At 41.0% G+C, this 19980-nt stretch overlaps 1 protein-coding gene across 4 annotated transcripts in view; it reads right to left on the bottom strand.

Moving 5' to 3' along the window:
- The window catches only part of pacrg (PARK2 co-regulated), a 140277-nt gene that overhangs the window by 42334 nt on the left and 77963 nt on the right, over window positions 1–19980 (bottom strand). For 2 of the 4 annotated variants that reach the window (XM_041971745.1, XM_041971746.1), the window contains exon 4: window positions 17783–17932. In XM_041971745.1, coding sequence (XP_041827679.1) covers window positions 17783–17932 — 150 coding nt within the window. Of the gene's footprint in view, window positions 1–13277; window positions 13353–13600; window positions 13738–17782; window positions 17933–19980 lie in introns of those variants that run through there. The other 2 variants (XR_006008666.1, XR_006008665.1) reach the window with 2 other exon arrangements.

The raw sequence follows: 19980 nt of genomic DNA, 5'->3' as shown, positions 1-19980 counted from the left end.
AAGATGGTGTTTCGGTATCATGTTAAAGATTTTCAAATTTGCCTTTGTCTCAAAGAGTCCCGTTCAGCTGCTAGTCTCAGGCTGTCTTCCATTTGAAAGCCTTAATATAGGCAACTACATCAAAGAGGTGACTAATCAGGCTGACAGAGAAAGGTGTCATAGAGTGTCAATCCTTCAGGGCAGCTACACATCTCTGGGGAAGACCACTCCATCAGCTCTGACCTCAGATAACCCTGCACATACACACACTATCCATTCTTCTTGTTCATGAAGCAGAACTGAAACATTTTAAATTCACCTATACGCACATAAAGTTAAAGTTCGCAGCTAACCGAGCAGTACACATCTCACTGGGAATCAATGTGAAAGATGATTTGGTTCAATGATAGGCCTCTGTTGATGAGAGCCTATTAAAGAGGTAAAAAATGGAAACTCATCTTGATGTATTTGGGTCAATTTCATGTCCATGGCCGTTGCTTGGTCAGGCCTATTTCTAGTAGAAGTGGTGGCGGTAATTAATGGGTGATAACGGACACATTTAATTGGCTGTAATCTATCCGATGAAGCGAGGAGCCTCCATTCTTTTGAGGACAAAGGCCCGCCGGGAAGGCGGAAGAATCTAGCTTCATCTGTAAAGCTGCAGGCATGCAGTAAAGAGTAGACCATGCATCTGCATTAGGATACAGCAACGCTTTGATGTTAAACAATTAAAGTACATTGTGCATTTAAGGCCTTGTAACTAAACATCCTTCACCACAAGCATGCCTGCATCTTCTTCCAAATGCAACGAGCCAGGGATAATAAAAAAGTGCCTGCTACTTAACAGATAAATAAATAAATAAGCTGAAGTGGTGCACTGCATGTACTTGTAGTGGCCTGGTTCTGCCTGAAAGCTCACTATACAATCTAGATCTTCCATATGATAGAGAACAGAAAATTCAGTCTGCCAGCAAACCCCTCCCAGAAGAGAGCAAACACATTTGCATTGAAATGAACTATCTGAGTCACATGTGTATCTATGTGCATGCATGTGTTGTAATGTTCCAATGTGTGGTTAGTAAAGGAGTTTTAGATTGCGTGTCGACTTGCATAGATCACCAGTGATGGGGTGAGTCTTCAATCTCAGCATCCAGCCTTCAACCTCCAGGGGACCTGTGATTCTAGTTACACATAGCTTTCTATCCATTCTAGGGCTGCTGCAATGCTTTCTCTTCCACACAAATATCTACAGTACAGACTCCTTGCCACTGTAAATCAACATAAAAACAGGAACTCTATTCTTAAAGAATTCCTTTTGTAAGAAATCTTTTTACTGTCCACACTAATATGTGCTACAGCAAATATTTCACCTCAATCTGTTTTCTAGACCATTAGCCTCGAGCTTGCTAGAAGTGCTTTTTCACACAGACAAAACCCTTGTGAGGTCCAGTCAGACAAGGCTGGAAGCTTTTTTTATAAGTCCAAAATACTGCACAGGTGCTTTGACACAATCCTGCCTAAATCTTTTAAGCCCAAGGTTTGCTACAACATTACTTTAGAAAACATCAAACAATAGCTGATTGAGTCTGGCAGCCAATCTACTGTTGGGGATGGTTTTAGTTAATACCCACAGCAACAAAGACTGAGTTATTATTTCAACTGACAGAGCCCTTAATTCAGCAGATTTTCAGTTAAAACTTAGCAGTTTGCACAGTGTATACAACATTACTCTTTTCTGTAGTCATATGCTTTCCTCCACAGAATAAAAAGTATTTTGCTCCACAGAGAGTTTTCAGTGGAGACTTTATGTTATTAGCAGCAGTATTTTGAGACATCCCACAGGTGAAGTGTTACATAATCACAATTTCTACATCCATTAAATATGAATACTTGGATTGCAAGATTACTGGCTGAAAGCAGCTACCATGCAAAGAAAGGTTTTGAGGGTATTGCATTGTCCATTATAGTTGCTGGAGGTGTTTGGATAGTAGCAAACAGGCCTACAGTTTGATTAGTAGTTAAGGAAACTTTGAAATTAGTTACTGAAAAAAAAATGCTATACCATTATATAGTACAGTCTAATGCAAGTTAAAGTTTTCTGAAGAAACATAATTCATTATCAAAAATATAAAATGCTTAATTATAAGCATAATTTATCTTACTGATACATTTTTCACTATATTATATCAGGTTGCATTGGATGATCATTTTTACTTTTGATTATTGGCCATATCATCGCCTAATAAGAAAAAATAAATAAATAAAAACCAGAAATGACAAAATACAAAAAAAGTGTCAAAAAGTCAGTGGTATGTAAAGCTGTCAAATATTTTCTGAGTAACAAGAATATTTGCCTCTGAAATTGTATAACATAATTGTATATAATCTTGACTGGATTTACCACTAAGATTAAGTCATTAAATGCATACATGCTTAAGATACTGCAAAACACTAAAAGTATTAGAACCAAATATATGTGTACTGAAAATATCAGAAATAGAGTGATCAAACAAATAATTAAAAATTAAATAGAATTATCAACCTGACAAACAGACTCAGTACATGAAACAGTGACTTCCAAGGTGGACTCAAGACAGAAAAATCCACAGTTCCATTATTAAAAGAGTATTTCTCTCTCAATAGAAATTTTCAGAGGTAATGTATGAATTCAGCACAGAAATGGCCTTTCTACTCAGTATTGTCTAAAATGCTTTGAACTTCTGCAATTGCTATCAGAGAAATTAGAGAGGCTAGCTTTCTTTGTAATCATCTCCAGACTCATCTTCTTCTTGGCTTTGTTGCAATTTCATCCAAATGCATCCATTTCAGCATCACAATATGTTAGTAAAGCAGCATTAAAATGTAACTCTGCCATGAGAATAAATTTATTTATTCATTGTAGAGTGTTTTTGGACCTGCATGTAGGTGGATGTTCACAAGGCTTTGTGTGTCACGCTGCTGCAAGTTCAAGGCTGAGGTCTCATTGGTGTGGTAGCTGGGCCCAGTCTGATGCTCAGATTAAAAGCCCATTTCATTGCCACTCCATTATTCTGTCTGATTGCCTTCTTGTTAGTTGTTTTCAGTGGGAGGATTTGATTTTGCCCTGAACAGAATCTGGTGATAAATGTGTGTGACTACTCTGACGTCATGTCTTAGCATTCAGGCGTTGGGAAAGCAACTTTCAGAGAGAATTTATATGTCTGCAGAAAGACCTAAATTAAGCCACACATTTTCACACATATATATGTTTCCACTGTTTCTTTCTTTCTTTTTATGCAAGGGCAATGTGTATTCATTTCAGTCTCATTCTCCAAGATCTATTTGAATCGCTCAACAAAATTCAAGAAGCAATTCAGAGGTCTGGAACCAGAGTAAACTGAGCCTCCCTTTGCAAAGATTTATCTATGGATCAAAGCACGTCTCCAGTGAGTGCTCTTTATAGGTAATCAATAGGCGAGCTGGCTTATGATGGCTCTTACTCATTACAACTCTTTAATAAAAGCCCACCCTGCGGTGAATGCTGTCTTGAATAGTATAAAGACACAGATCCATATGGGAAACCAAATGTCTGTTTATGCTTGCAGTTAAAATACAAACTCACAAACATAAAGAAGGAATAGCACCCATTGCTAGCAGGCAAATCAGTCTAAATCATCAAAGCTGATGCAACAATATGTCTCCTTTATATTTCTAACCATTCTGAGATGTCCAGTTGCTAAGGACTTAAGAAGGATCTCTAGCTAAATCAATATGCACATCAGCTATTTGAAAATATCCAGGAGACTCAAGAAAAGTATGACACACCCATTAATGTTCTAATCAATGCACTGCAGCTGGTACTTATCAGCAGCAAAACCTCAGTTTTTAAGTTGAAACATTTCTCACACAGTCGAGACAGCTGAACTCTCACATAACCTTCAACAACATATGGTTTCCTTATATTCATTCCTTAAGCTGGAGGTGTGTATCCTTGTAGCTGTTTCCCAATCTTTCCAAAGCAGCTGTTCCATTTCTCCAGACATATGGAGTCAGGTGACGAAAGTCTTTTTCTCTGTATTTTCCACAAGGGTGGGTGGAGGCATTACCAAGGAATATGAGGTCACTTTGTGATATGTGCAAGGTGTGAGGCAGGGATCAGTTTTCCATGAACCACCCACCAGCTTGGCCTCATACGTCAGGGAAGCATGGTAGGACATAAATAGCGAAGGGAGCAAGTGACACTCCTTTAACTGTCACATACTCGAGTACTCAACAAGCAGAGGCACTTGCAGTTTACCTTAAATTACAGTCCAGTATTAGTTTCAGCCTGGTCTGAGCACTAACTCACACATACAAATACAAATTGCTACTACAAAACAAATGGCTAAACATTTTTATAAAAACAAACAAGTGAATCGTGCTCCCAAAGCCATGTAAGCATCCTTAAGGAACCAGCATCTGAGGGAAAGATGACCTTTCTCTGCCCAGAATAGCAGGGCTGTGGGGAACAAAAGCTGCGATGTCAAACATAAGAGAGACTGTGACCCCGCAGGGCCAACACACATGCTCTGAACATAGGTTTAAATTTTTAGCGTGTTCACCTGCCACATCCCCACAGACACATAAATGTCTCAGAGCTCCACAGCCTTCATTTCGAATTCCGTACTGTTCTCAAACATCAAATGTAAATGACTAAATGCAAAACAATCAATGTCAAATATAAGATTGTGTTTATGCTTTAAAGTATTTTAAAAAGTGTAGTTTCTTGCTGTCTTGCAGAGAGTTAAAGCTTGCTTTCATGTGGCTGCCCTTAACCTGCTAATTATCTTATAAGGCAGCAAAATTCTTGAAGCATCAGACCAAAAGCTTGACGCTCTGCCACACACACAGCTTTGTAAATACTGCATTACTTTTGTCTTTGCCATACGCAAGTTCCACCTGGAATTTGGTAAATCAGTAGGGTTTGATCAATGCGGTGATATTATCAGCAATACAAGCTAACAAAAAATCATGCTCTATGTTGTGATACAACCAGTGTACAGATGTCTTTACAGATAGTTTGGACAGTATGACTGATTTAGCAAGACACAATGTGACAGATGTGTAAATGAATAGACTATCATTGCATCTATCATCACTCTTTATACACAAGACAGCTTTGTTGTACTTTAAGATTTCGTCTAAAAGGTTCATTCAACTATCTGATTGAGAAATCCAAACTAAGCAGGTATTCCAATTTATTTTTTCAGTTGTGAACTCAGAAAAATTGGATGTTTTCAGACCAATCAGCATCTTGTACTAGCAGCTGCAGGCAGATTTTATGTTTAAACCACCTTTTGAACAAGGTTCATAGATGCTGATTGCATCATTCCTTCCAAACCTGGAGAATATAGCACTGAAGGAAGACCAAAAAACATCACCAAAAGTTTTTTTTTTCATCAACTAGCTACTGCACTCAAACTGATTACATGAGGCTACCCTGTGAGACATTTGCTTCATCTCATCCCATCACTTGTCCTTTCTTAAACACGTTTCAGCACTGACCTCTGAGATGATTCTGATGGTTAAAACCATATAGTCTATCAAGCCATAAAAAGATGAAAAAGAAAAGCACCTAATCAATAAAACTGACAAAAACTGAAAGTTAATCTTTTTTTTTTTTTAATTCTTTGTGATTTCTTGACTTGGCTCAGTAACTTCCAGAAAACCTGTCACTGTGTAGCTGCTATGAGCAGGGTGTGACTGACTGCATGCACAGCTTTGACATTTCATAAAATGCACGACAAACTCTAAATATGTACTGCTCTTCAACCTACTTGTGAATTAATAAACAGTAGCATTCATCTTGTTGCACACACTTGATATGTTATATTGACATGCCACTTTCTGAGATTCTTGTTGGCAGTTTCAGACATGTTACCATGGTGACCCATCTACAGTATGTCTACTGAGAATAACACTACAAAACAAAAAAGATAAACTAATTTAAACTTGAACTGGAGAGTTGCTGCTATTTAAACTAAGCTACGTACCATTCCTACTACTGCAATGCATTGTGGGAAATATTGAGCATTCTGTGATGACATTGAGTATCATGGTTTCAGACGTACAAAACAACTATTTTAGCAAATAGAATATTCTGCTAACAATGACCACCATTCTTTTCTAAAGTGTAATCACTTTACATCAGTGGTCTCCAACCCCAACAGTCTTCGTGAGCTACTGTCCTGCAGGTTTCAGATGTCTCCTACTACAACACACCTCTGCAGAAGCCTGTTAATGACCCAGTGATTTGAGTCAGGTGTGTTGCATCAGGGTAGAATCCAAAACCAGCAGGACAGTAGTTCAGTAGTTGGATGCTTTAGATCAATGAAAACAGACAAAGGGGGGAAAAAATAGAAAGATTTGGACCCCCATCTCTAGTAAGACATATAAAGAGGAAGTATAAAAGTTGCATCCACACACACATATCCATAATCTGTCATTATCCTGAGTGACAAGCATATCGACCGGCAACAACTCTGATACAGTCAGAACAGTCAAAGTGAACTTATCATATTTCAACTTTAATCTATTTTTTAGATTTTCCAGGAAAAATAACAACTTCCTTGTATCGCACACAAAAAATCACAGAAAACTGAAATAAAAAAAAAAGGTAAACAGAAACCAAAGCAGTTCGCAATCAAAGCATTATGATCCATCTAGAAAAGGTTTTATTAGGCAGTGGCAGGTCCTCATTGCTGCTGTTCTGCACCATGAATCTGAGATTTCCGCATTTGACAAGACTGCTCACTGGGGGGCAGAGACCTAAATGTTTCAGGCACTCATTCCCAGTCCCTGCTCCCTCTGTGTGTAAGGAGAAAGTTGAGAAGAACAGCAGGACATGCAGTGTATAAGGGAATGAGATGAGTTGAGACAGTGAGCTGCAGCCACAGGGGCGCCGGGGATTCAGCTCTCCATCCTCACTGACTAAATATTTGATGGGAGGAGGTGGTGGAGAAAAGAGAAGCTGGGGTGAGGGGAGGAGAACTATGGGTGCATCTCCTTTGGGGGTGGGCAGAGTGTCCCGAGCATGCAGGGAGTTGAGCGGGTCAGGGTGTTACAAGAGTTGGCAGTCCTAAAGGTGAATTATTCATTAGTCTGATGTTAACAGTAGAACAGCATTATGGACTTTATACACGGGATAACAAAGAAGTCAGGGCTTTAGCACAAAAACTGAATAAAAACTGAAAATCATGTATGGACACAGTGATGTAGGAGGTAAAAGTCAACCCAGACATTAAGAATCAATATCTTTGATGTCATAGTGTGTTCTTTTATTTGTGATACAAGCAGATTTATGAGAAATATATATAAATGAATGTGAAAAGGGGCCTATTACAGAGGAATACAGAAACTGTACTAAACTAAATTCTCTTTAAACACTAACATTGCTTGTACTCATTATAAAAATTACTTGGATTAATTGTGCTCTTTCATATGCTTTTAAATTTTTACAACACATAGTTGCTTATTTCAGCTTTCATAGAACTGAATATCTAAATACCACTATGCACAAACCTTTGAGGGGGCCAGCAACATGGGAGCTGTAGACAGACACCAAACAAACAGTAATAAAATATGATCTCATGTAGATCATAGCAGGAATACTCTACATTCCACATGGTGGTCTGAAGCGAACACTGAAGTTTAAATCTCCTCTATTGACTTTGAAGGGCACAGATGATGTGTGTGCATGTGTGTGTACTCCTGCATGCATGCCTGTGTGACAGAGCAGATCCACTAAGTAAATAAGGCTGTACTGTGGGAATCTTCTATTTGTGCAGCATAGACAGTGCACCTATCTCATGCACACATGCACGCACACAGAGGTCCTGATTCTGGCCTTGTGTGTCTGCACTTTTACTGTGGTAAAATGTTATTTACAGATGAAGCTGCAATGAATTAATTATGCCAACAATGTACAATGTGCATTTAAACATTAAACACTCGAAGCAGGAGCCTCTTTGAATATTAATGTTTTCTTAAATTAATTTTCACCAGCACCAAAAAGGAGAAATGTTAAAATTACATCTTATGCAAAGAAAGGTTGCAATCACTCCATTAATTTCGGATCACATGGTTAATGGGTAGGTTGCACATAATGACATTTGCACAGTATCTTGTTCTGGTTTTAAGGCTGGATATAGTGTAATAAAGTTGCATTGACTTCAAAATGTATTAAGACTGGCACACATTACAGGATTCTTCAAATCTTCATAGATTTAGAGACCACACTCTTGATAATAACAAAAGAAGATATTTCCCAAGATATTTCTCTTGTGATCTTTTAGTGCGTGGTGTGCACTACGGAGTTGAGCAGAATATCAGGTTCTTCATGGTCAAAATTCCTAATCTTGCATAGTCAAACGAGATGGACAAACAGGAAGAAGAAATGCTCTCTAGCCGAGGGGCATGTCTTTTTTGCTTTTACTTCCTCTTCCATCAGCCAGCTGAGTATGTGCGCGTCTTGATTATCTTTTGTTCCGGTACGCGTGACACTACACACTGTGCGTCCTTCCGAGTAGATGGAACCAGATAAAAAAAACTCTCAACATACCCCACGCCACAGGAAAATCGGACACAATGTCGTTTGCAAACATCCAAAAATCAGGCCTTTGTTGACTTCATTGTAAGGGGGAGATTGGGACGAAAATCGTCCCGATTATCCTGTAGTGTGTACCCGCTTTTAGGTGTTTTCTGCTTACCATGCTAGCAAATAATTAGGCTGTGTGCTTGCAGAAATGTCTTTTTCAACAGTATCATTCTCAATGCAAAGTGATGCTTCTTTTACATTTTTAGGGTGAAAATCACCAGAGATGTAAAAAAAAAGGTCAAAGAATTGGATCTCAATCTTTTTTTGCTTTGAAAATTCTGTGATTGTATCTCAGTATCATAACCAATAGAGTGAAAGTGGTTCTAAATTAAAAGTAAGCTTTAAGTAAGCTTTTGTACTTTACTTCAAATTTGATTCAGTCGTATTTCAATTGGGACGTTTATGTAAGGTAAAATAGATGCCTCATTTGATTAAACTCAAAATGAACCTTTGAAAAGAACATTATCAGATTTTCTGTGTCTGGTGGGGGTTCTACAAATCTCAGCGCAAGAAAAACATGATTGGGATTGATACATATCAAGGTAATGAAAAAAAAGTATTATCTCTAAATACAGTGAATAAAGTTTTTGTTGTTGATGGCTGGGCTGTGGGGTGTTTCTTGGGGAGTAGTACATATTAGAAAGCTTGAATCAGGTTCAATTACATCCATTAGCGATAGCGAGGACTGTGACTGGTACATGCTGACGTGCTTGTGAGAGGAGAGGAGATAAGGTTACCTCTGTTAGGGAAACATGCTGAGAAAGGGCAGTAATAGGATGTGGGTGTCTAAAGACACAGACAGACCAGAGAGACAGGAGACAGACCACAAAATTGACAGGCGTGGAGGTATTATGACTGCCAGACTGAGGACTCTTGACAGTCTTAAGTAATTCCCAAATAGTGACCTAGAAGTGTTTATTTATCTTGACATGGGTAATGAAAGTCTATTTCATTTGTATTGTTGATCCAGTGTGTCCTTGCCTGGGATGATAAGTTCAGAAGATTGTAGAAATGCTGTTTGTTATTTATTTTAGGAAATTGTGGTCTTTTTTCCCCCCAACAATCGAGCAGCAAACCTGTTTGTGAAGGTGTGACTGCTTATGAAAGCTGACAGGGAACCTTGCACAGAGTGTGAATGCTGATCCAAAGCAGGCTGGACAAATGTCTACACACGCACCAGCATTCTGTCGCTGGCTGCCCATGGAGATGTCAAACACAATGATGTGAGAGGTAAGGGGCTACAAGGAAGCTCCCAGCTCACGAGGAACTCATAACATACACAAAGCTAGGGCTCTGTCTCAAATTCACAAATACGCATGACTCCCTCCACACGCATGAACACACCGTCTTAAGGGAAAAACAACAAAGCGGGACCACCGACATAATCCAAGCTGTGACTGGAAAAATCACCTGTCTGCAACAAACATGGCTAATGTTAGCACTATTCATCTGATTCCATTGTCTAATTTCGACAACTCGATAATTGTGTTACACATGTCAGGCCCCTGGAGCCAGGACAATCCGGCAAATCATTTCAAAGTGCCCCAAATTCATTAATTACAGAGTGTGTTAATCTCATTGAGATGGGAGGGAGTGGAGAGAGGAAAGGACCCTCATAACTCATCCAATTAGGTAATTGAGTGCTTCTTGGATTAGAAGGAATGAAAAGAGGAGCCCCACTGAGATTGAGGACTTTTAGTTCCATACTTAGATAATATACATCATCTACAGCCTGGAGGTGGGTCAAATCTGTTCCTGTCTCTCTCAAAGCTAAACATTTACCTAAAAACTTTCTTCTAATTTTAGGTTCACTAAGTTCTAAGTTCCAGGCTTAAGGATTTACCAAGTCACATGAAGATAAGTGAACTAGCTATTATTATCAAGTCTGTACATACTCAATGAATCTTGAAAAGAAGAAAATCATAACGAAGGGATTTTTGACACACTTTTTTTAACATGGGCTTGAGGAGTTATATGCCTGGACCTCTTCTTAAAGAGACAAGCATGGATTAAGTGCAATCACCATGCAGAGCACTTTGATCTCACAAGCAAACATCAAGAGATTCAGAAAATATCTCAATACTAAACTTTATTTGTTCACACAGCATCAGTAAATTTAGTCATTTCATGCATCTTATTTTCACACATACACCACGGCTTCACACATCACGTGCACACGCATTTATATTGCACGTAGCACGGTCAAAAATATGGTTACTATTTAAAAAAACTACTGTATGCAGCTTGTGTAATCAGAAACAATGGCGGAAGCACATCAGGTGGTTGTGTCGATGCTCACAGCACACAACGGACAAACAATGCTGCTGTCGACCGTGCTGAAGGAAACAAAACGGATCATACGCGTTGTTTAGAAGATTTTTAGGGCTCCCCCTAAAGTATCAGCTGAATCTCTTTAGGGGAGCTCCTCTGCCTTTCAGGGGCGCCAAGCTCCCCTTAGCTCCCCCGTAATCAAACCTTGCCTCCCCCCTCAACTCCTCTGTGCCTCTTTGTGCAGAAATTGCATGCTCTGAAAGCCTTAGAGCACTTCTATTTTACTATTTTACAGTCATTTAGCAGATGCTTTTCTCCAAAGTGACTTACATCTGAGAGTAAGAACAATGCAAGCAAGAGATCAAACAGGAGGGGACATCATAATTAAATGGTAGTCAGACTGCTGTGAGTCCAGTTGGACACAGGTGCTGTTGTTTAGTGCTAGAGGTAGTGCTTTTTTCCCCTTCCCGTCCCCACAATAGTACTTTGTTTAATTTTGAGATCACAATTTCATCACACAATAACATCTTGGGGGTAAGTGCATGCAGCTTATTTAGTGCTGAGTTGTGCCAAAGAGCTGGACAAATCTTTTTTACTCATTCCAACGAATAGAAGAGTTAAGCTAAGAGGGAAATGACGTTCTCGAAATATCCACAATCTAGTTGTTAACGGATTAGTTTTATATTTGTTGTGGCTCCAATGAGAAGTCATAAAATTATACCTAGAAGTGGTTGTTCATGATTTCCTGTGTGTTGTCGCAAAGGGGAAAGTACGTGATGTGACCCCATTCTGTCTCTTCTACCTGTTGTTCTTCACATAGCCGCAAGCTCACATTGATTTACATGCTGGAAATCCAGATTTATTGATCCTGAAAAATGGGATTCTGGATCAGGGTGATCCAGTCCAATGTTGCTTTGAACAATTATGTGATCTGCGGTCCTGAAAAATGGGATTCCCAAATCCAGATAGCTTTTATCTGGATTAATTTTTTTTTGAACAACCGGCCCTTAAGGCTCTCAAGTTTCTGCAGTAGGACACCATTTTTGGAGCTGCGTGAGTGACCCCAGAAAGGAAGACAGATAATTTAACCAGGAAGTTGTCTGAGAGGTGCATTGGGGTGACTAACAGATCGGCTGTGTTTCTGGTCAGTGCCAAGTCAAGAGTATTGCCAGCTTTGTGTGTTGGAGGAGTCTGTACCAGTTTGAGAATGAAAGAGTAGATGAGAGCCAGAAAGTCATTTTGCCAGTGTTTTGCCAATCTGAGTGTTCATGTCTCCGATGACAATTAGCGGTGTGCCATCATTGGGAATGTCAGAGAGAATCTTGTCCATTTCAGAGACAAACTCTTCTATATTGCCTCCCGGAGGGCGGCATGACCAGAATGTATGCAGTGATAGGCGTAGAGACCTTTACTGCATGATACTCATAAGCAGTTAGCCATAGGATGGAAAGAAGAACGGCCGTACCACCACCTCATCCAGCAGAGCTGTTTAGGTAAATTGTGCACTGACACAAAGGGCAGCTGGAGCAGCTGTGTTTTCTGGATGGGTCCAGGTCTCAGTCAGGGCTAGGACCTGAATGTCTGAGAGATTCATCAAGGAACTGCTAAATTCTGTTTTGTAGAGGCAGTAAAGCGAGAGCCAGAACTTAGCTAGCTTACTACGACAAATTGTGGTACACACTTAAACGTAAGGGACATTATGGCGAAAAAGGTGCCTTTATTGAGTCAGAAAAGAAAAACTGTTTTGGAGAAGGCCATTAAACATGCCATTAGCATGTATTAATGTTTGTCACACCAAATGATCTAGTGAAAAGATATTGAAATAAAAAAGGTAGAAGTGAAACATAGCACACACAGCACTGTTGACAGTTCAGTGAGATGGAGGGGATGGTAAACAACGCCATGCAAGTTCTGCTGACCAGCCTCCACACACTGCAGTAATCGAAGTGGAGCTTGTTAAAGTGGTAAAATGCCTCGACAAAGAAGCCAAATTCTATTTCATTCTAAGCATACTGCCAGGCTCAGGGCTTTGTGCCACTTATAGAATGGATCCCATAATTCCCCTAAGTGCTTCGCATTGCAAAAGGCACTATGTACAAATTAATGAACAAATCAACAAAACACAAAGCCAAGTTTTTATTGAGACACTTCTCTTCAGCAATTAATGAAAGTACATTATCTGACCTGATGGAATAATAAAAGCAAAAATACTGCATCTTCCTGCTGGAAAAGGACACATCAAAATCGCAAAACAGAGTCTGTAAAGTAAAGAGTTTGAGAGGGTCAATCCTACACAGAGAGACAAGTGTGTATCTGTGGAGTGTGGGTGTGTGTTTTCACCGAGCTCCCTGCCTGTCTGACTGCAGAGCAGCCCAGATTATGCATGAATCTGGCTGCTTATCAGCTGACCTTTAAATTGGAGCCGCAGAGTGACTGCAGGCCCAAGGGCTGACGCTTATACCTGATTGGCTGTTTCGCCTCAGACCTGCTGACAATAGAAATTAACAGAGCCAGGTGGGCATATCCGCAGGCGGAAGGAGTAAAGGAGTGGAGGGAGATAGGGAAAGGTAGGGGGAGGCAGAGAAGGGGGGGGCTGTGTTAATGTAACAATATATTTTCACTATTTTCCTCAACCTCCTGTCTTTTCTTAAGATTCAGGAGAGAAGGGAAAAGTCATTATGTGCTATGAAGCATGCTAACGTTGGAGCAGGTAAGAACAGACGAGTTTGGTATTACCTGGATTTCATCTCATGCTCACTCGCGCTATCTCTCCTTCCATCTTGCCTTTGTCTCTCTGTTTCCCCACATTCTGCTCGTATTTTAATGGAGGAGGGGTCTTGGCAAGCTGTGATTGTTTGATAGATAGATATCTCCTGTTGAAGAGAGACACAGGGAGGAGGAGATAGGGTGGGGGCGAGGATGAGGTGTATGTTCTGTTGTCCACAGGGAGAAGGAGCTATGTGTGTCCGTGAAGGATGATGGATTACATAGGGGCCATGGGTCTATCTGTGTATGTGTTTAAATGTGTATTTATGTGTGTCCCTTCCATTGTGCTGCTATGTACAGAGACAAAGCATGACAGTGAATTAATTTTTCACAACAGCAGCCGGAAAAAGGTCATTAAATAAAGCAAATGTTTGTAAATGGGAATCCCCAGGAATTAACTTCAACACTATAAGCAATAGTGCAGTGTTCCGGCAGTAGATGGGAGAATTATTTTGTGCTGTGGACAGCGGTACAGGTGGTTGAGTAGACATGCATATGCTTGGCCTTCTGTCAAATTAAAATAAGTCAGAAAAAATATTTTTGGAATTAATTAGCTTAGATTTAGAGTTTGTGATCTCTATCCACAGTGGACTGATTGTCCTTGCCTCCTCCTTCTTCCTGTCCTACTGTAGGGGTGGGTGGGTTTGGTTAACGGGTGAGGTGAGGTCAGTCTGCTCTCCTAGTTTATTTCCATTCCAACCATCAGCATGAGCTGTAACTGATCTGTCATACTCATGAAGACATTCACATAAGCTGAAAGTGAGTGTATCATGGGATAGACAGACCAACCAATGGGAGGACACCATGTCCAGCCATAACACTGGATCTGTTAGCAACACAAAAAAACTCAACAGCTGCCCAGGCACAAAAGAAAAAAAAAGCCATTTAAGTGTGTTTGCGTATGTGCATGTGTGGGTTGCTGTAATGCATGGTGGAGGTTAGACCTAATCATAGCTGGTCACATTCCTCGCAGGAAGATAAAAGAGGGCAAAAGGACCTAACACAATGCTTTGTCTAAGCAATATACTGCATGTTTAAGTGTGTGTGCTGGATGAGAACGAAGGTGTTTGACAGTGATGAATAGGTGTTTAAGGACCTAAACCTTACAGATAAGCAGGGAAAATGATCAGGGCAACAACAACAATACTACAATGTAGGTTAAAATGAGGAGCCCTCAAGACAAACATTAACAACATTCAGACACAATATTCAGCCATGCAGAGGCTCACAGTGTGGACTTTTCTTGCACAGCCTATGAAAAAGGGAAGCTGAATGTAGTAAAATAAACAACCCCCCCCCCCCAAAAAAAAAAAATTTAAATCCTTAAATGAATAAGCACTTGCAAGTTACTGTCTATGTGTGCTGCTTCCAGGCATGCATAAGAATACTTAGGTCAGTCAAAGCTGGCCTGTATCTGATCTATAAAAGGCAGAAACGCATTTGATCCCTGTTCACATAACACTAGGATATTTTTTCTAGTTTGCTGCCTTACTAAATTTCAGAAACTGTCACAGTCTTCTCCTGATATGATGCACAGATGAGTTCCTTCCTTCAAGCTCAGATGAGGAATTTGCTGGATGACGGAGCACATTTCTCCTTCTTAAGGATTGTTGTTGCATTTCATTAGGGATAAGATTCATCACTGCAGGCAAACAAGAGAGCCGTGCAAATCGTATTGGAGGAATTCCTACACTGTCCTCAGTGCTGTCTCGCACACATATGAAAACATACAAACACAAAGAACAGTTGATACACAAAAGGCGCAAAGCAAACAAAAGCTGAGAGAGCTGATTTAGGAGACAAAGGGGTACATCAAGGACAGTGATGCTATGTGAGCGCTCATTATTGTGTACTCCACAATGACACATTACTGGTAGGCTCAGAGTGGCAGCATGGAGTTAAACAGCCATGTTCTTTTAACAATACAACCAGTCCTTTAAAGGCTGGGATACCAAAAGAGGCTAAACATGTAGGTCATGACTCTGCTCTTTTGGTCAGAGGTCCAGAACATCATCTGAGTGAAAGGACAACCAACGGTCCACTTTGGATAAGTTCCAGCTCTGACCTTGGAAAAATGGCTCAGATAAAGCCTGTATATAGACCAATTTAACAGTTCACAACCCTGTCTAAGAGTGGGAGCGACACAGTGGAAGCGTGTGAACACTGCCAGGGGGATCTGTCCCATGATGAGATGTTGGCGATATCTAACTGTAGCCCTGACCCTGCAGCAGAGGCTGTCAGCCTATTGATTCACAGCTCAAACAGCTGGGGAGACAGGAACAGAGTCAGGTTGTGTGGCCTCAACTGGGACAGTGTGTGGAAAAGTGTGTACATATGAGCATGTAGATGTCTAATAGAGCATTATGAGCAGACCAAAAACAACAATGAAAAAGGAGAGATGGAGACAAAAAAGCAGAGGCCTTCACATACACTGAAGCCAACAGCTGCATAAGGGATACAACAGATCTATTCATGACAGATGTGCACAAATGTAGACACGCACACACACTTGGCAAGTAGTGGACAGTGGTCCCGTTGTGGCTCAGGCGATAAGAGGGATGCCATGCAAGCTCTGTGAGTTACAGCGTGGGAGAGCCAAAGGGAGATGTTACCACACACTACTAGACAGTCCTCTGTGTCTTCTGCTGTATTAAACACAAAGGCTGTGCCTGTCTGCTGCAGGCAGCATGCTGGCTCGGGTTGAGACAGCTGACTGAGCGTGGGACGGACCTGGATTTGTATGTAAGAAATATTAGATAATGGATGGACTTCAATGAAAGCTTTGACATTGATAAAAACAGAACATAAAAGAACAGCAAGACAAAGATGGTTAAAGGGAAAAAGTGAAGCAACAACCCTAAACTAGTTTTTGCATTCGACAGAGAGAAGGCTGAGCACTGTGTATGAAAAACATCCATTTCATTCTATTTGAAGTTGTATCTTTTCTTGTAGCAGGAGAAAGTAAACTAAATTATCCATTTACAGTATCTATGAATATATACAACTTCTTTTGTACAATAAAGTACGTATTGCTTTATTTTTGCTATAGTTTCATGGTTGGCTCTAGTCAAGTTTTATAAACTTCACTGTACTGGACAACTATAAACTGCTGAGCAGGAAGCACTGTCCTTGTTTAGCAGATTGGGTTTTGTGCTTTGGCATCTGTATGAACCCTTCTCTGGCCCAGACTGGTCTCTCTGGGAGAGGTCAATGGCGGGGACGCCTGCCAGGTGAGAGGTTGGCTCAGGTTTAATCAATGCCCGCCAGAGAAGGAGAGAGAAGCATGCAGGCAGGTAGACAGGCCGGCACTGTAACAACCAAGCAGAGATAAAACTATTCCTGGTGGGGCTGGCTGGCCAAATCCTAAGCTTCCGCTGTAGTGGAGAAACTCACGCTTCAAGACGGTTTAGGGGATTGATTTGACAGCTAATTTACAGAGGAGATTTGCATAAGGCCATGCGCTAATAAGGCAGGCTTTTCTTTTCTGTCTTTTGTCTTTCCAGGCTATCTCTTTCTGCTCCATCCTTCCTCTTTTTGGACCACAGCAAATAGTAACAGATAATGTAAGCGAATTAAAGAAACAAGAGATTCAAATTGGATATTGATTATGAGGCTAAAGCCTTGTGTTTTCTCTTGTTAAAGCTTGTGTTTAAATGATTGATTCAGTGTCTGACTGACTGTGTGGTGTTTGGGAATGGCTGAGCCTCTATGTCCTAAATGGGTCCACATCATGTCACACCATGCTAAGCGCTTTGACACTGCCACACAAAGAGCCCTGCCTATCTGATTCCAATCTCCCCTCGTCTTGGTGTCACACAGGTGGAGTCTTTCAGAAAGTGCAAGGCAAAAGTCTCCTCCTCTACCGCCCCACACAAAGCAGCCTGACTGACAGTAGAAAAGACAAAAAGGAGTTTCTCTGTCATGGGGACAAAGTGAAGGGAGAGAAAATAAAAAGCAGTTCTTTCAGTCAAATAAAAAGAAATGATTAACTTCTGAACCGTATCTCTGGATTATGGAATCACCTGGTGTTAATAAAAACAGAACACAACCACCATCTTGGCTGTCTCTCTCTTCACTAAGGACACAGCAGTATTAGCAGAAGAGAGGACCAGCCTGCACAATACCTGCAACATCTTAACAACTTTAACTTACTCCTCTTGTTCTTGAAGAGGTTAAAAACGGGAAGGATCCGTCTGAAGTACGGGACAAGGGCCTCCCCCACATTGTCTGCAGACTGCACCAAATGCTGCAGGACTTTCATGGTGTTGCACATCACCTTTTCCTTCTTTGTGTTCAGGGCATCTGGAAGGTAAGATAAACAGCAAAGGCTGGAAATCAATGCTCAGATAAAACAAGATTATCAATTAAAGAGGTGTACATGAACAAACAGTCAAAGTAACCTGAAAAGAAGAATGACGGGTTGTTTGGGGAGGTGGAGGTTGAGTAAATGTGGAGTGGTTCCAACAGCAATTCCAGCAGCAATTATATGGTAGATAAGAGCGGCCTTAGCAGACACACACAAAAAATATACCTAAACCTTAACCCCTTTCACTTTTTTTTCTCTTAACACTAGAAGTCCCAGGAATTTTGATGTCTCCCTAAAGTCCCAGAGAAGGGTCGAAAGACCTTTAGTCCAAACTGACGACTCTGCTGGCAAAAATTAGCATCTCTTCATTTGTAAATGCAGCCATTACCTGAGGAATGCACCCATTGCATCCAGCCCCTCCTTGTTACCTTGAAACGTCTGGTAAATTCTGTGGCAGTGGGGGATGGTGGGCTGAGGGGGATAAATAGTAGCTAGCTTCACCTCGAACAAATAGAAGGAAGCAAAATGCAGAGGCGGCTTACAACTCAGCAGGCATTGGACCTGATCCTCAGCGATACAAACCCTTGTGACTCAGATGGAGAAGAGATACAAATTCAGCTGGATTCGGACTCTGACTCTGAGCAGTCTTCAGGTAAGATTTGAAACTATTATTGAACTTTTTGGTATGACAAATTTCTTTCTTTCTGCTTTGTCCTGTACTGTGAGTTGCAACACTGGAATTTCTCCATTTTGGTACAAATAAAGGATTTTTTTAATCTTATTTCCAAAACATCCTATTTTCGTCCTCTGAAATTGTGAAATTGTTTACCTTGCAGATGATGAGACTGCTCCACTGCCAGAAAAGAGGGCTCGGTTGGGAAGTGAGAGGACAGAGATGGCTAAAGATGGCACAGTGTGGCATGAAGAACAGCTGGGGACATGTCTCAATTTCACCCCAATAGAACCATACGGCACAGATGGAGAGCCAACTGCTAAGGCCAGAAGAAGTATCCGGACTCGTCTTCAAAGCTTCTTCTGTTTTATAACACTTGAAATGCTTCGTAGCATTCAAGAATGGACCATTCAGCATGCACGGCAAAAGGAGCAGGCAGATTGGTTCATGAACCTCCCAGAACTAATGGCATTTATTGCAATTATTATCTTGCGGGGGGTGAAGAAAGTTCCATCACTACGTGACAATTGGTCAGCAGAGCTGGGAAACCCACGAATCATTGCTACTATGGCCCGAAAGCGCTTCCAAAACATCATGCAACACCTACGCTTTGATAACATGTTCACACGCAGTGAGCGAGTGGAGACAAATAAGTTTGCTGCAATTTCTAATCTGTGGGAATCTTTTGTCAATAACTGCATCAGATCTTATAACCCTGGTCGACACATCACTATTGATGAACAGCTTTTCCCGACAAAGACTCGCTGCAGTTTTCTGCAGTACATTGCAACAAAACCGGACAAATTTGGCATTAAGTTTTGGCTGGCTTGTGACTTGAAATCAAAGTACATTTGCAATATCCTGCCATATCTTGGCAAGGACCCCAGTCGTCCCAGTGGAGAGAGACTCTCTGAGAGTGTAGTGATGAGGCTGATGGAGCCGTTCATGGATAAGGGCAGAACTGTAACAACAGACAATTTTTTTACATCGCTGTCCCTTGCGCAACGACTGCTTAGCCGGAAAACCACCATCCTTGGCACAGTCAACAAGATTCGCCGGGAAATTCCTCAGTCAACTAGACTGAAGGACCACACTAAATTCACCACTCGAGTGTTTTCCACCACTGGTGCAACACTCACAGTATATGCGCCGAAACGGAAAAAGACTGTCTATCTTCTCAGCAGCATGCACAATGTGGTTGAGACTGAGAATACCACCAAAAGGAAGCCAAACACTGTCACACAATACAACACCACAAAGTGTGGTGTGGATGTGATGGACCAGATGGTGCGGGAGTACAGCGTGCGTGCAGGAACACGGAGATGGCCAGTCGCCGTGTTCTACAACATGATCGACATGGCGGCACGGAAC

Source organism: Melanotaenia boesemani, chromosome 20 (assembly GCF_017639745.1).
Source record: "Melanotaenia boesemani isolate fMelBoe1 chromosome 20, fMelBoe1.pri, whole genome shotgun sequence".
Taxonomy (NCBI): Eukaryota; Metazoa; Chordata; class Actinopteri; order Atheriniformes; family Melanotaeniidae; genus Melanotaenia; species Melanotaenia boesemani.
The sequence above is the reverse complement of the archived record's forward strand: the minus strand, read 5'-3'. Positions and strand labels throughout refer to the sequence as shown.